General features: G+C 45.0%; 1 protein-coding gene across 2 annotated transcripts; it reads right to left on the bottom strand.

The window, feature by feature from the left end:
• Positions 1 to 3,823: 3,823 nt before the first annotated feature.
• Positions 3,824 to 9,308, bottom strand: LOC123113540 (disease resistance protein RGA4). 2 transcript variants are annotated; one of them, XM_044534812.1, is made up of 3 exons: positions 8,340 to 9,308; positions 6,035 to 8,221; positions 3,824 to 4,968 (listed from the first exon to the last, which is right to left on the bottom strand). In XM_044534812.1, exons 1-3 carry the CDS (start codon positions 9,116 to 9,118, stop codon positions 4,953 to 4,955), a joined length of 2,982 nt encoding a protein of 993 aa, XP_044390747.1. In that variant the 5' UTR covers positions 9,119 to 9,308; the 3' UTR covers positions 3,824 to 4,952. The 2 variants fall into 2 exon arrangements, with proteins under 2 accessions (XP_044390747.1, XP_044390748.1); XM_044534813.1 differs by lacking the exon at positions 3,824 to 4,968 and adding an exon at positions 5,182 to 5,344.
• Positions 9,309 to 15,886: the final 6,578 nt, after the last annotated feature.

The raw sequence follows: 15,886 nt of genomic DNA, 5'->3' as shown, positions 1-15,886 counted from the left end.
TGAACCTACTGAAAATATTTACTTTGAAATTCCTTCGGGTATGATAGAGAAACTGCTAGTTAATCCCTATACAGGAGATGGAACATTACATCCCGATATGCATCTACTCTATGTGGATGAAGTTTATGGATTATTTAAGCTTGCAGGTATGCCCGAGGATGTTGTCAAGAAGAAGGTCTTTCCTTTATCTTTGAAGGGAAAGGCATTGACATGGTATAGGCTATGTGATGATATTGGATCATGGAACCACAACCGATTGAAATTGAAATTTCATCAGAACTTTTATCCTATGCATCTGGTTCATCGTGATTGGAATTATATATATAATTTTTGGCCTCGTGAAGGAGAAAGTATCGATCAAGCTTCGGGGAGGCTTAAGTCAATGTTATATTCATGCCCCAATCATGAGCTCTCAAGATAAACTATTATTCAAAAAAATTATGCTCGACTTTCTCATAATGATCGCTCCATGCTCGCTATTCTTGTACTAGTTCTTTTATGATGAAGACTATTGAATTCAAATGGGATTTATTGGAAATAATTAAACGCAACTCTGAAGATTGGGAACTCGAGGAAGGTAAGGAGTCAGGTATAAACCTTAAGTTTGATTGTGTTAAATCTTTTATGGATACCAATGCTTTTCATGAATTTAGCGCTAAATATGGACTTGACTGTGAGATAGTAGATTCTTTCTGTGAATCATTTACTACTCATATTGATCTCCCTAAGAAAAAGTGGTTTAAATATCATGCTCCCATTGAAGTGAAAGTAGTAGAACCTATTAAACTTGAAGAAAAAACTATAACTTATAATGTTGATCCTATTTTTCCTACTGCTTATATTGAGAAACCATCTTTTCCTGTTAGAATAAAGGTCATTCTAAAGCTTCAACTTTGGTTTGTAAGAGTAATACTAGAAAACCTACACCCCCTGAGCAAATTAAAGTTGAACCTAGTATTGCTATGGTTAAAGATCTCTTGGTCAATAATATTGATGGGCAGGTTATTTATTTCTGTGATGAAGCTGCTAGAATTGCTAAACTCGATACTAAAGGTAAACATAGACCTATTGTTGGCATGCCTGTTGTTTCTGTTAAAATAGGAGATCATTGTTATCATGGCTTATGTGATATGGGTGCTAGTGTGAGTGCAATTCCTCATTCCTTATACAAAAAAATTATAAATGATATTGCACCTGCTGAGATAGAAGGCATTGATGTTACTATTTAGCTTGCCAATAGGGATACTATTTCACCAGTTGGGATTGTTAGAGATGTTGAAGTCTTGTGTGGGAAAATTAAATATCCTACTGATTTTCTTGTTCTTGGTTCCCCACAAGATGACTTTTGTCCCATTATATTTGGTAGACCCTTCTTGAGTACTGTTAATGCTAAGATAGACTGCGAAAAGGATATTGTTACTGTTGGTTTAGTGGATATGTCTCGTGATTTTAATTTCTCTAAATTTCATAGACAATCCTATGATAAAGAATTGCCTAGTAAGGATGAAATTATTGGTTTTGCTTCTATTGTCGTGCCTCCTAATGATCCCTTAGAACAATATTTGCTAGACCATGAAAATGATATGTTTATGAATGAAAGAAAGGAAATAGATGAAGTATTCTTTAAGCAAGGACCTATTTTGAAACACAACTTGCCTGTTGAAATCCTTGGGGATCCTCCTCCACCAAAGTGTGATCTCGTGTTTGAGCTTAAACAATTAGCTGATACTCTTAAATATGCTTATCTTGATGAAAACACGATATATCATGTTATTATTAGTGCTAACCTTTCAGAGCATGAAGAAGAGAAATTATTGAAAACTCTGAAGAAGCACCGAGCCGCTATTGGATATACTCTTGATGATCTTAAGGGCATTAGTCTCACTCTATGCCAACACAAAATAAAATTGGAGAAAGATGTTAAACCAGTTGTTGATCATCAACGACGATTAAACCCTAAGATGAAAGAAGTGGTAAGAAATAAAATATTAAAGCTTCTGGAGACATGTATAATTTATCCTATTGCTGATAGTCAGTGGATGAGTCTCGTTCATTGTGTCCCTAAGAAGGGGGGTATTACTGTTGTTCCTAATGATAAGAATGAATTGATCCCATAAAGAATTGTTACAGGTTATAGAATGGTAATCCATTTTTGTTGTGCGCAGAAGGGTTATCAAGTTTATTGGCTCATGCGGAGGAGGTTTGTGGCATATAGGGGGTAAGAGTATTCAGAAATGCACCATCAGTTTCACACTTGTTATTCGCTGATAACTCCTTAATCCTCATGAAAACTGATTTAATGCAACCTCATTGACACAAGTATTTGATCAATATTGTGCGAACTCTGGTCAACTGGTAAGTGATGCAAAGTCTAGCAGATACTTCAGCCCAAATGTGGATGTCCAATTAAAAGCTGACATTTGTGTTGAGCTCAATATTATGACTGAAGCAATGCCTGATAAATACTTGGGGCTTCCTTCTATGGTGGGTGTGGATAGAAGTGACAATTTCTTGTATTTGGTCGCAAGAGTGATCAACATGGTGCAAGGTTGGAAGGAAAAGATCTTACTAGGGGGAAAGGAGATGCTAATTAAAACTATAATTCAGTCTTTACCCGTGTTTGCTATGTCAGTGTTCAAGATTCCCAAGAAAATCTGTAGGGAAATCACTAATGCTATATAAGGATTTTGGTGGGGTGATACTGAGGAGAAGAACAAGATGCATTGGAGGGCATCGTGGAAGATGTGTATCCCCAAGAATGATGGGGGTATGGAGTTCAGAGATTTACATGCTTTTAATCTTGCAATGCTCGCAAAGCAGGTTTGAGATTGTTATCAATCCTAACCCTCTGTGTGCAAGGGTTTTGAGAGTTAAATGTTATCCCGATGGAAATCCCTTGAAGGCAGGACCGAAGAAGGGATCTTCATTTGCATGGCAAAGTATTGTTCCCTGTCTCCAGACTTTCAAAAGAGGGAATATTTGGAGAGTGGGATTGGGAAGTAATATCAATATCCGGGATGAGTGGGATCGGGAAGTAATATCAATATCTGGGATGATCACTGGATACAGAGTAGTCCATCCAGGAAAGTTATATCTAGAAAGGGTCTTTGCCTTCTGAATATTGTTGATGGATTGATTAATCCATGGACAGGGAGATGGAATGAAGATTTAATTTTGGAGAATTTTCTTTCGGTTGATGTTGAAAGAATTTTGAGGATCCCTTTGAGTACACAATTAACCGAGGATTTTGTTGCCTGGCACAAGACTCGGACGTACTCCTTTTTCAGTCCGGTCCGCGTATTATATTGAGTGGGAACACCAATTTGATGCGAGAATCAGAAAAGATGAGGTTCGACCATCAAAGTCTAACCCAGTCCTGGCACAAGACGCTCCGGCCTTCTCCTGCATGGCAGGCAGCGGATCTGAGTCCAGCAACTCCGGATCCGTTGACTTGGACCTCGTCCTTGCAGTCTCATGCGGGAACCAGGAGAAGTTAGCCATCCGGTTGGGTCTCCGCCGTTCCGGGAGGAATCCAAAGCTCTGTCGTCCAAGGATGCCGGTACAGAGTCGCTCCGACAAGAATCCATTGCATCTGCGCAAGTGGGGCTTGGAGCCAGCAGCACCGGTGGCCCGAGGCGCATGACCGCGGCAGAACTGGAGGCGGCGACAAGTGGCTAAAGGTACCGGCGCGCCCGGCCCCGGGCTGGCAAGCGGCTGAAGGTAACGGCGTGCCCGGCCAGACGGCCCGGGATGGCAGGGCAACCCCACGACACCACGGATGCACCGGATGCCCCAACTACGGCGGCCCGTCCAGCAAAATGGATTAATTTTTGCGGGGATCGTCTGATATATATATACTTTACACGATGTGATGACAAAAGGTTAAAAAAAACTTGGCGCCTCTGTACCTCTGCTAATACAAAACTTCAGCGCAGGTGCAGAGGCTCTGCTAATACAAAACTAATCCTCTCAAATACGAACATGCAGATGGTATTTAGACTTCCCACCAAAGAGACGAGGGAAACAACCATCTTAGTGGCAACCATGTAATTACGTAGGCAAATATAGTTCACTCATGTTACTCCGTATGTAGTCCACATTAAAAGGCGTTTTGGCTATCAGGAGCATCTGCACCTGTGCTGAATAAAAAAAATCAAAACAAATACTAGAAAAATTCAAAAAAATCCAAAACAAATTGGTATGGTAGATAATTAGGTGCGTGACCTCCGATCCAAATTTCTAATCATTTGGACATTTGAATAGCTCTCGGCAAAAAAGACAAATTTGGGGTCTGTTAAATAGTGTATTGTTCGTATACTGCACTAAATAGTGTACTGTTCGTATACTGCACTGACCCAATTTGTCTTTTTTGCTGAGCTACTCAAATGTCCAAATGCTCTAAAATTTGGAGCGCACCTTACGCACCAAATTATCTACCATGCACAAAAAATTTGGATTTTTATTTTATTTTTTTATGAATTATTTCTTGACCGGGTGCAGATGAGCCCGGGCTCAGAATTGGATATTTGACATTAAAATCTCTAAAATGACTAGGTAATTAGGAACGGAGGGAGTACATATCTGCATGACTGCATCTGTACACGCTGCTGAGTGGCTCTTAGTTGTGCAACTGGACATGATACAACATGCCACAAACCTATAGTTGTGAAACGTGAATCGGATAACACGGTGAACTGCATTCCAGCGATGGGCATTGCTCGGTATGGAGGCAGACTTACCTTGCAGCCTGCATGGTAACTTGAGGCAACAACTTCTCCCCGACCGACACGGCAACAGGCAAACGCTGGCTGTGTCCATGCATACATGGAAAGAGGAGTTTCTGTACAGGCACAAAGCTAGCACAGCCTGCGGACTACAAGAACCCGACCCAAGGACCAGGCCCGATGAGGTTGAAACCGGTGGCTCATTTTATCAACTCCAACAGCGCTGCTCTAACTGTTACATATGCTGCACAATCAAAATGGATATAGTTAATGCTATCAACTCTAAAAAGTACCAGCAGCAATGTGCAGAAATATGAACGCAATATTTGACGTTGTTCCCATTTCCTAGCCGTATTACCACCCCTGACTCTGCTTCATTAATTCTAGTGAAGAAACAGTTCCAAATAAATTGTTGATTTCACCCGGGATTCTTAAATTACATACATGATCGCAGGTTCGGGCTGCTTTTCAGCCTAGCCTGCATGAATGCTGAGTTGGTTGCTGCTAGAAATTTCCAGATTGATCTTTGAGGGTCTAGTAATTTGTATATTAGTCAGAAGAAGGACAAATGTGTACACCGTTTGTTTCAGTGGGTTCCAGTTCTTATAGTACAGATTCACCTGATGGGAGGTAGATGTCTGTGTTAGAATTTCAAAATGGTAACAACTTTATGGTATACTCTGCCTCAGGAACCGCATGGGACTACGTTCCCTAGTTATTTCATAAAAACAGTCAGAATTAATAAGCCAAATACCAAATGTAGTTTGTAAACATGTTTCCTGAAATACTTCTCTATCATAACTAGAATCAATCATCATAAAAAAAATTAAATGTGAAATGGACAAACAACACTAAGCAAAAATGTGCATTTCCATTTCAGACAGTGTTAACTGGCTGAACAAGCAGCACAAAGTTGGATGGGAACTCGATTCTAGTATATCATGGAACAGCAAAGATGGAACCCCTCTAGTATATGTAAACTAGTCATGAGATTAATTTAAATCATTTTGGTTTAATCCCAACAGTAATGCTTGAGAAGAAAAAATTCCACAAAATCAAGAGAAAGTTGATCTCCACTGTTTATCTTGTACAGCTATTGCCATTGCAGACAAATGTGATCTATCTGTCAAAGTTGACCCTTGAATACAACTCTTTATTTAAGAAAATATAAAGAAATTGTGTTGTACAGATGCTGCTGCATAACTGAAAGTTATGAATGTATAGCCCATCTCAGTTGAAATGGAGTGTAACTGAACAAAAAGAAGCTCAAGAAACGTACACATAAGTAACATAACTGATAGGTTCCTCACCTTGCAGAAGGAGGCATCGCACCATTCCCAGCACTGGATAGCTCCGATGCAGCCTGATGGGGTTCTGAAACTATTATTTTCTTCAAAGCTGAATTAGGCTTGTTCACTGAACTTGATTGGACTGAACGGATTATGCATTCATTCTGCAACATATTCTGCGTTAACTGAACTTGACTGAACTCAATGGAGGGACCCTTCTTAGGCATCGGTCCATCTGCCGCCACATATTTCACAGAAGACTGGGCTTCGCTTGGATCAATCCGTTTGAGAAACAGAACCTTTGGTCTCTTTGGATGCTTCTTTGCTGCAGTTTCCCACGTTTCTACTGCTTTCGTACTGACCATCGAATCAAGAGCGACTTCCTCCAGGCAATCATGGTATTCAATCTTGATGCCTGAAAGATCAGCAAGATCTTTACAAAGCAGCTGAAGTGACACAAGATACGGCAGAGCTCCTTTTCCAATTGTCGGGAGGACGGGTGATTGCACGACAAGGCATAAGCGTCGCAGACTTGGGAAATCTCCATTTTTAATGACAAAGCTCCTAAGGTCAGCCTCAACCAGTTTGAGGTAAAGCAGGTAGCGAAGCTTACACAGGTTTGATAGAGCATTCCCCACCAGATTAGTTGATGAAAGGCACAACTCCGTGAGGCCACACAAGGATGTAACAAAATGAGGCAGCACGCTCAGCCTGCCCCGCAGTTTCAGCGAGCTGAGATAACAATATTCTTGCATAGAACCCAGGAAGTCCCCCGTGGAATTTCCGAAGTCAAGTGACAGAGATCGAACGCCTGTAGTGTCCATACCATCCTGAGCAAACTTCTGAACTGCCTTTGAAATGTGAGGTAAGCTCTTGCTGTCTGCACCAGTGGACTCACACCATATCTTAACCTTCTTTAATTCATTCATATGAGCCATTAGTTGTAGAAACCCAGCGTTTTCGTCTGCAACAAATCCTGCAAGAGTCTTCAACTTACATGTTTTGGGCAAGAGCTTCTTCAGTTCACTCATTTTCAGGTCCTTTTTCCCAAGCTTAAACTTTCCAAGCAGGTGAGCTAGGTGAGGCAACCCAATGACTTCATATGGCAATATATCTATCTTGGTCTTCCTAAGGTCCAGTGTCTCTAAGCAGTGTAACTTTTCAATATTCCTTGGAAGGTTGTTGATAGTTCCCCCAAGGCTCAGATATTTTAGATGCCACAACTTATGTATGTCCTTGAGATGATCGTCCTCCAAATCATTGCATTCTTGCAGATCCAGCACTCGCAGAAGCTCGCACCTACAAAACTCAGAAGCCGATTCTTCCACATTTCCAAAGATTGTTAGAGATCGGGCACGAAATTTTTCACTACCAGATACGTTGTCGCTTGCTGTACTTGTATGTTGGTGGTTCAGGCCCAAGGTGCTGCCACTTGCAGGGTTCTGGATGAACAGGTGACGGAACTTACTTCGATTTTGATCACGCAGAGAAGTGATGAAGTTATCAGACATGGACTTGTGCAGCATGAACTCGTGCATGATACCATGAGTTTTGCATGTCTTCACTTTCGTGTTGTTGCTAGCATCGATCGGTCGGATGATATTCCGGTCAATGAGTTCCCGGAAGTTCTCATCTGCTACCTCATGGTCACTGCGTTTGTACTGACATTGCACGTACCCTTCTGCCAACCATCGCCTGATCAAAGTATTCCTGCTGATTGTACGACCATTTGGGAACACACTTGTGTACAGCAAGGAGGTCCTGAGAGGATAGCCAGACAGGCTTATGTAGTTATTTACAAGAACCTGTTGTAGCTTTGTGAAGTCTGCATCTTTCTCCATATGAAGCCCGAGGTTGCGGCAAACTTGCGTGCAGTGATTCCCCGTGAGCTCGTTCTCGCCTAGCAAAAACTTGGCCACACTAACAAGAGCGAGTGGAAGGCCATCGCACTTCTCAACGATCGCTGTCGAGCCCCGCTCCAGTTCAGGTGAACATCCTTGGAAGAAGACCTTCTTCATTAGCAAAACCTTGGAGAGTTCCGCGTCAAGAATGCTCATCTTGTAAACATAACCACCACCTGAGCTGCAAGCATTAGCTACTGACTGAAGAGATGTTGTCACAATGATTCTGCTTTTTGTTTCCCTGTGGAAGATAGATTTGATGGCGTCCCAGTGTTGCTTGTTAATGTCATCGATTACGATTAAACACCTGGCAAACAACAAATTGACAAAAAAAATTAAGTTATTAAACACTATCTGTTGATAAATTTGCTATATATGCAGATAAAACATACATAAACTAGTGCAGAAACGCAGAAGATCCTCACTCTGTAGTCCGCAGGAAGCCATGGATGGAGTTTTGGGCCGTGTGGAACTGCCGGAGTATGGCCGCGAGGAGCCCCTCGGCGTCCCTGTGCTCCGGCGCGGCGGCCCAGGCGCGGCAGGGGAACCTCCGGACGACGGCGGGGCAGTCGAACACCGCCCTCGCGAGCGTGGTCTTCCCGGAGCCGCCGAATCCCACGATGGAGATCACGCCCGACCTCCCCGGCTCGCTCTCCAGCAAGAGCTCCACGAGCTCCTGCCTCGGCTTGTCGATGCCCACGAGGTCGCCATCGGCGGCTGCGGGAGGAGAACCTGCTCCGGTGGCAGCGGCCGAGAAGGACGGCCCGCCGCCGGCCTGGACGTCGTAGTTGGCCCTCCGCTCGTGGGCGTCCCTGAGCCTGCCCCTGAGCTTCCGGATCTCCGCCGCGAACCGGGATCTGGTGCTGGTGACCGCCGTCTTCACGCGGCGGAGGACCGAGGACGCCGCCGCCTCCCCCTCGCATGCGACGCAGGGCAGGAACCGGTCGATGCAATCCTCGATGTCGTGCGCGAGGTCGCGCATCTCCTCCATGGACACGACGGCCTGCGGCCGCCGCGAGGAGGAACTCGGGTCCCCCGCCATCATGTGGTGGCTGTCCCTGGCGCTGGAGATCATGTCGAGCTCGGTGCGGATGAAGCGGAGGTCATCCTTGAGCGGCTTGGACAGCTTGTGCTTCTCGCTCAGCAGCGCGACCAGCTTCAGCACCACCTCCTTGGTCAACGCGCTCGCCGCGGCAGCCTCCATGGCTACCGGCCCACAACCAAGCTATGGGGCTTGGGAGAGCAGGCGGGGCAGATGGAAGAAGGCGGTGGACTATTCGGGCTGCGCCGGTGCGAGGAGGTCGACGGCATCGACCACCGCGCCATGGAGGAGGGGCTGCTTCCGTGCCATGGCTGACGAGAAGAGTACTGTAGCAAAAGTCTACTCCACCAACCACTCCCCCAAGGTATACAGGTGATTGAAAAAAATCAGTTTGAGTCGATTCTTTTGAACCGTTGGATATCCATCCAATGGTGAAGCCGAAGCTGTTGTTTTACCTTACCGCCTGCTCGCGAACCCAAAGGCCAGCTGGCACTACCTGCGCAACGCCTCATTGCCTCGCCCCGTGCTTCCACCGTTTAAAGCATCTCGTCCCTAACAGGCCCCTCAAGATCCCAAGGTCCTTTTTTAGCGTCGGCGTTGGTCCGGTCACGCCACTAGAAGCTCCGCCGGTTCGGTCCGAAATCGGCGTCGGCGGGCCCAGGCCGAACCCGGGGTGCTAGGGTCGCTCGGGGGCGCCAGGGAAAGCGTTTTTGGCGCGAAAGCCCGGTGGGACCGCCGAGTCAGCGACACACGACGCATCGTCGTCCTCGTCGCCTCGTTTTACCGCAGGGAATCAATGCCAAGGCTACCGCCGGTCAGCCTTCCGCTGATTCCCCACGGGCGACGCAGTGATGGCACGGCGACTCGCCGTCCCCCCGCCACGCGTACACACACGTCTGCCCCCCCCTCCCGGACGGCTATAAAAGCCATCCCTCCTTGCCGATGGACGCAGTCCCTCTTTCTCCCGTCTCCGGCGCCCCATCTCGTCTCTCTCTCTTTCTCTCCCCCGCCACCAGCCTCCGATTGGTGAACCTTTCCCTGGCGACGGTAAGGCGGCCAACGGCTTCGGCGGCCGCACCCTGCACGAATTGGAGGCATACCTCCTTCACGAGGCCAACTACCCGACGCCGCCTGACATGCGCGCGCCGGGGCGGTGGAGGCTCAGCATCAGAGGCGTCCCAGTCCCCCCGTTGCCCGACGCCGACCACCCCGACCAATTCCACGGTGAGATTGTGCACGTCCGGGCCTCCCTGCTGGAGGAGGTGCGCGGACGCCCGAAGTACACCGCCGACAATCACACAAGCTGGGCGGCGTACTTCCAGCGCCGCCACGAGGAGCAGCTCGCCGCCACCAACAACGCATCGGTGAGGGGGCGCCACAACGCCGACGGCCGCCGCCTGATACATCTTTGTCGTATCTACTTTTCCTAATACTTTTCCTTTTGTTTTGGACTCTAATTTGCATGATTTGAATGAAACTAACCCGGATTGATGATGTTTTCAGCAGAACTACCATGGTGTTGATTTTTGTGCAGAAATAAAGGTTCTCGGATTGGAACAAAACTTTGCGAGGAATTTTTATACAATAAAAGAGAACGTCTGGAGCCAAGAACCACCGGGGGGCACCTGGGTGGGCACAACCCACCAGGACGCCCCCCTCCAGGCGCGCCCAGGTGGGTTTTCCCCATCTGGTGGCCCCGCAGACTCCAACCCTAATACTATAAAAATTAGATATTTGGAGAAAAAATCAGGGAGAAAGAATTATCACGTTTCACAAGAAGGAGCCGCCGCCACCTCCTGTTCTTCATCAGGAGGCCAGATCTAGAGTCCGTTTGGGGCTCCGGAGAGGGGGATCTTCGACCTTCGTCATCACTAACTCTTCTCCATAGCCAATTCCATGATGCTCCCCACCGGGAGTGAGTAATTCCTTCATAGGCTCACTGGTTGGTGATGAGTTGGATGAGATTCATCATGTAATCGAGTTAGTTTTGTTAGGGATTGATCCCTAGTATCCATTATGCAGTGGCGGAGCTAGCATTTGACACCAGGGTGGTCCGCCTTAATTTTTTTTTGATAATCAATATGACATGTGAAAGTTCTAACTAATTACCAATATCACAAAGAAATAGATCAATATCACAATATGGTCTTGCAAAAACACTAAAATTCTCAATTAAATCTCTGCCTTGCATAAAAAAGCCTACATATTATATATTACACAGACCATAGTACATACCTTGAGAAGTTCAAAAAGACTATGTTTCTGGCATACACACAAGTTCTCCGGTTTGCTCTTCGGCCACATCCGACATATTCCCTGCCTTCTTCTTCTTCCCTATCTTAATAGTTTCTCTCTGAAAAAGAGAAACAATGTCTCGTCCGGCCCTCTTCATTCCTCAACAATTCTGTAACAAAAATTACTTTCTATCAATAAAGCTAATTGAGGCAGAAATAATGTACAAAATTATGTATCTGATCATTCATGTACAAAAAATTTGCAGTCAAAAGGGAAGGAACAGATCAGTCCCTGGAACAGATGGGTACTCCATCATGGTCCGAAACTGTAACTGGACAAACATAGCTGCCAGAATTCCATGTTTTATAGTTTATATGTTATATAAACTATCTTCCTCATAGAGTAAATCAAACAAATTGAAACGCAATATGCCGGTACCAGATAAAGAAAACTCAAGATTTTTTATTTCCTATAAGAAGTGCTTCCACTCAGCCACACAACTATACAGAAGACAGTAAAAGCAGAAGGATTTGCTCTCTGCGCATCTACATCTACGTGATGAGACAACCATGATCCATTAGACCATCATAGGTACATGGAGTATCACACAGCAACTTACTACGTTGCACATTGAGATCCCAGATCCACACAGCAACAAACCATGCATAGCTATGGTCAGATTCTGCCTAGAGTTGCTAAAGGTGAGGCCATAAGATGGAGCAAACATAGACAGGTTATTACAGAAAATCGAGCCAAACGCTTGGAGCCCTGGACTGGGCGGGTGGGTAGCCGGGAAGGGGAGGCGGGAACGGGGAGCCTCCTGGGCGGCTGGGCTCCGGGCTTTGGCCTACCGAAGACCGGCGAGGACGAGAGGAACAGCACGGTGGCTGGGTGTCGGGGTGGAGCAGGGGAATGGCGAGGCGGCTGTGCGCAAGGGGGACGACTCATTCTGCTCTATCTGGACAGACATGCCGTGGTTGTGTTACTCGATTGATGCATTATTGGGCTTTTTTTCTCTCCGGCACGGATAGATGCATAGGTATATAAAAGGTGATCCAAAATCCCAGGGTGGGCCGCGGCCCACCCTGGCCACCCTGTAGATCCACCCCTGCCATTATGTTCTAAGATTATGTTGCTATGACTTTGCCATGCTTAATGCTTGTCACTTTGGGCCCGGGTGCCATGATTTCATATCTGAACCGTTTATGTTATCACCATTATATCTATGTTCTAGATCTGATCTTGCAAGTTATAGTCACCTAATACGTGTTATGATCCGGCAAACCCGGAGTGACAGAAGTCGGGACACTTCCTGGTGATGACCGTGTTGGGAAACGTAGTAATTTCAAAAAAAATCCTACGCACACACAAGATCATGGTGATGCATTGCAACAAGCGGGGAGAGTGAGTCCACATACCCTCATAGACCGAAAGCGGAAGCGCTAGCACAACATGGTTGATGTAGTCGTACGTCTTCACGATCCGACCGATCCAAGTATCAAACGTACGGCACCTCCGAGTTCAGCACACATTCATCTCGATGACGTCCCACGAACTCCGATCCAGCAGAGCTTTGCGGGAGAGTTCCGTCAGCACGATGGCGTGATGAAGGTGTTGATGATGCTACCGACGCAGGGCTTCGCCTAAGCACCGCTACAATATTACCGAGGTGGAATATGGTGGAGGTGGGGGGGCACCGCACATGGCTAAGAGATCAATGATCAATTGTTGTGTCTATGGGGTGCCCCCTCCCCCGTATATAAAGGAGTGGAGGAGGGGGAGGGCCGACCCTCTCTATGGCGCGCCCTAGGGGAGTCCTACTCCCTCCGGGAGTAGGATTCCTCCTTTCCTAGTAGAACTAGGAGCCCTTCCAAGTAGTAGGAGTAGGAGAGAAGGAAAGGGAAAAAAAGAAGAGAAGGAAGGAGGGGCGCCCCCTCTCCCCTAGTCCAATTCGGACTAAGCCTTGGGGGGCGCGCAGCCTCCCCTCTCTCTTTCCCCTAAAGCCCAATAAGGCCCATATACTCCCCGGCAAATTCCCGTAACTCTCCGGTACTCCGATAAATACCCGAATCACTTGGAACCTTTCCGATGTTCTAATATAGTCGTCCAATATATCGATCTTTATGTCTCGACCATTTTGAGACTCCTCGTCATGTCCATGATCTCATCCGGGACTCCGAACTATCATCGGTACATCAAAACACATAACTCATAATATAAATCGTCACCGAACTTTAAGCGTGCGGACCCTATGGGTTCGAGAACTATGTAGACATGACCGAGACACGTCTCCGGTCAATAACCAATAGTGGAACCTGGATGCTCATATTGGCTCCCACATATTCTACGAAGATCTTTATCGGTCAAACCGCATAACAACATACGTTGTTCCCTTTGTCATCGGTATGTTACTTGCCCGAGATTCGATCGTCGGTATCTCAATACCTAGTTCAATCTCGTTACCGGCATGTCTCTTTACTCGTTATGTAATACATCATCTCGCAACTAACTCATTAGTCACATTGCTTGCAAGGCTTATAGTGATGTGCATTACCGAGAGGGCCCAGAGATACCTCTCCGACAATCGGAGTGACAAATCCTAATCTCGAAATACGCCAACCCAACAAGTACCTTTGGAGACACCTGTAGAGCACCTTTATAATCACCCAGTTACGTTGTGATGTTTGGTAGCACACAAAGTGTTCCTCCGATAAACGGGAGTTGCATAATCTCATAGTCATAGGAACATGTATAAGTCATGAAGAAAGCAATAGCAACATACTAAACGATCAAGTGCTAAGCTAATGGAATGGGTCAAGTCAATCACATCATTCTCCTAATGATGTGATCCCGTTAATCAAATGACAACTCATGTCTATGGTTAGGAAACACAACCATCTTTGATTCAACGAGCTAGTCAAGTAGAGGCATACTAGTGACATTATGTTTGTTTATGTATTCACACATGTACTAAGTTTCTGGTTTATACAATTCTAGCATGAATAATAAAAATTTATCATGAAATAAGGAAATAAATAATAACTTTATTATTGCCTCTAGGGCATATTTCCTTCAGTCTCCCACTTGCACTAGAGTCAATAATCTAGTTCACATCATCATGTGATTTAACACCAATATTCACATCTTGTATGTGATTAACACCCATAGTTCACATCGTCATGTGACCAACACCCAAAGGGTTTACTAGGGTCAATAATATAGTTCACATCGCTATGTGATTAACACCCAAAGAGTACTAAGGTATGATCATGTTTTGCTCGTCAGAGAAGTTTAGTCAATGGTTCTGTCACATTCAGAGCCGTATGTATTTTGCAAATATTCTATGTGTACAATGCTCTGCATGGAGCTACTCTAGCAAATTGCTCCCACTTTCAATATGTATCCATATTGAGACTTAGAGTCATCTGGATCGGTGTAAAAGCTTGCATCGACGTAACTCTTTACGACGAACTCTTTATCACCTCTATAACCGAGAAATATTTCCTTAGTCCTTACTAAGGATATTCTTGACCGTTGTCCAGTGATCTACTTTTAGATCAAAAATTTCACTCCCTTGCAAAACTCAGAGAAGGGTAGACAATAGGTCTCGTACACAACATAGCATACTTTATAGAACCTATGACCGAGGAATAGGGAATGACTTTTCATTCTCTTTTTATTTTCTGCCATGGTCGGGTTTTGAGTCTTACTCAACTTCACACCTTGCAACACAGGCAAGAAATCCTTCTTTGACTGTTCCATTTTGAACTACTTCAAAATCTTATCAAGGTATGTACTCATTGAAAAATCTTATCAAGCGTCTTGATCTATCTCTATAGATCTTGATGCTCAATGTGTAAGCAGCTTTACCGAGGTCTTTCTTTGAAAAACTCTTATTCAAGTATCCTTTTATGCTATTCAGAAATTCTATATCATTTCCAATCAACAATATGTCATCTACATATAGTATTTAGAAATGCTACAGAGCTCCCACTCACTTTCTTGTAAATACAGGCTTCTCCAAAAGTCTGTATAAAACATATGCTTTGATCACACTATCAAAACGTTTATTCCAACTCCGAGAGGCTTGCACCAGTCCATAGATGGATCACTAGAGCTTGCACACTTTGTTAGCACCTTTAGGATTGAAAAAACCTTCTAGTTGCATCATATACAACTCTTCTTTAATAAATCCATTAAGGAATGCAGTTTTGACATTCATTTGCCAAATTTCATAAAATGTGGCAATTGCTAACATGATTCGGACATACTTAAGCATCGATACGAGTGAGAAAATCTCATCGTATTCAACACCTTGAACTTGTCGAAAAACTTTTTGCAACAAGTCGAGCTTTGTAGATAGTAACACTACTATCAACGTCTGTCTTCCTCTTGAAGATCCATTTATACAATATGGCTTGCCGATCATCGGGAAACTCCACCAAAGTCCACACTTTGTTCTCATACATGGATCCCATCTCAGATTTCATGGCCTCAAGCCATTTCACGGAATCTGGGCTCATCATCGCTTCCTCATAGTTCGTAGGTTCATCATGGTCTAGTAACATGACTTCCAGAACAGGATTACCGTACCACTCTAGTCCGGACTGTACTTTGGAAGACCTACGAGGTTCTGTAGTAACTTAATTTGAAGTTTCATGATCATCATCATTAGCTTCCTCACTAATTGGTGTA

Source organism: Triticum aestivum, chromosome 5B (genome assembly GCF_018294505.1).
Source record: "Triticum aestivum cultivar Chinese Spring chromosome 5B, IWGSC CS RefSeq v2.1, whole genome shotgun sequence".
Taxonomy (NCBI): Eukaryota; Viridiplantae; Streptophyta; class Magnoliopsida; order Poales; family Poaceae; genus Triticum; species Triticum aestivum.
This window is presented reverse-complemented; position numbering and strand designations above follow the sequence as displayed.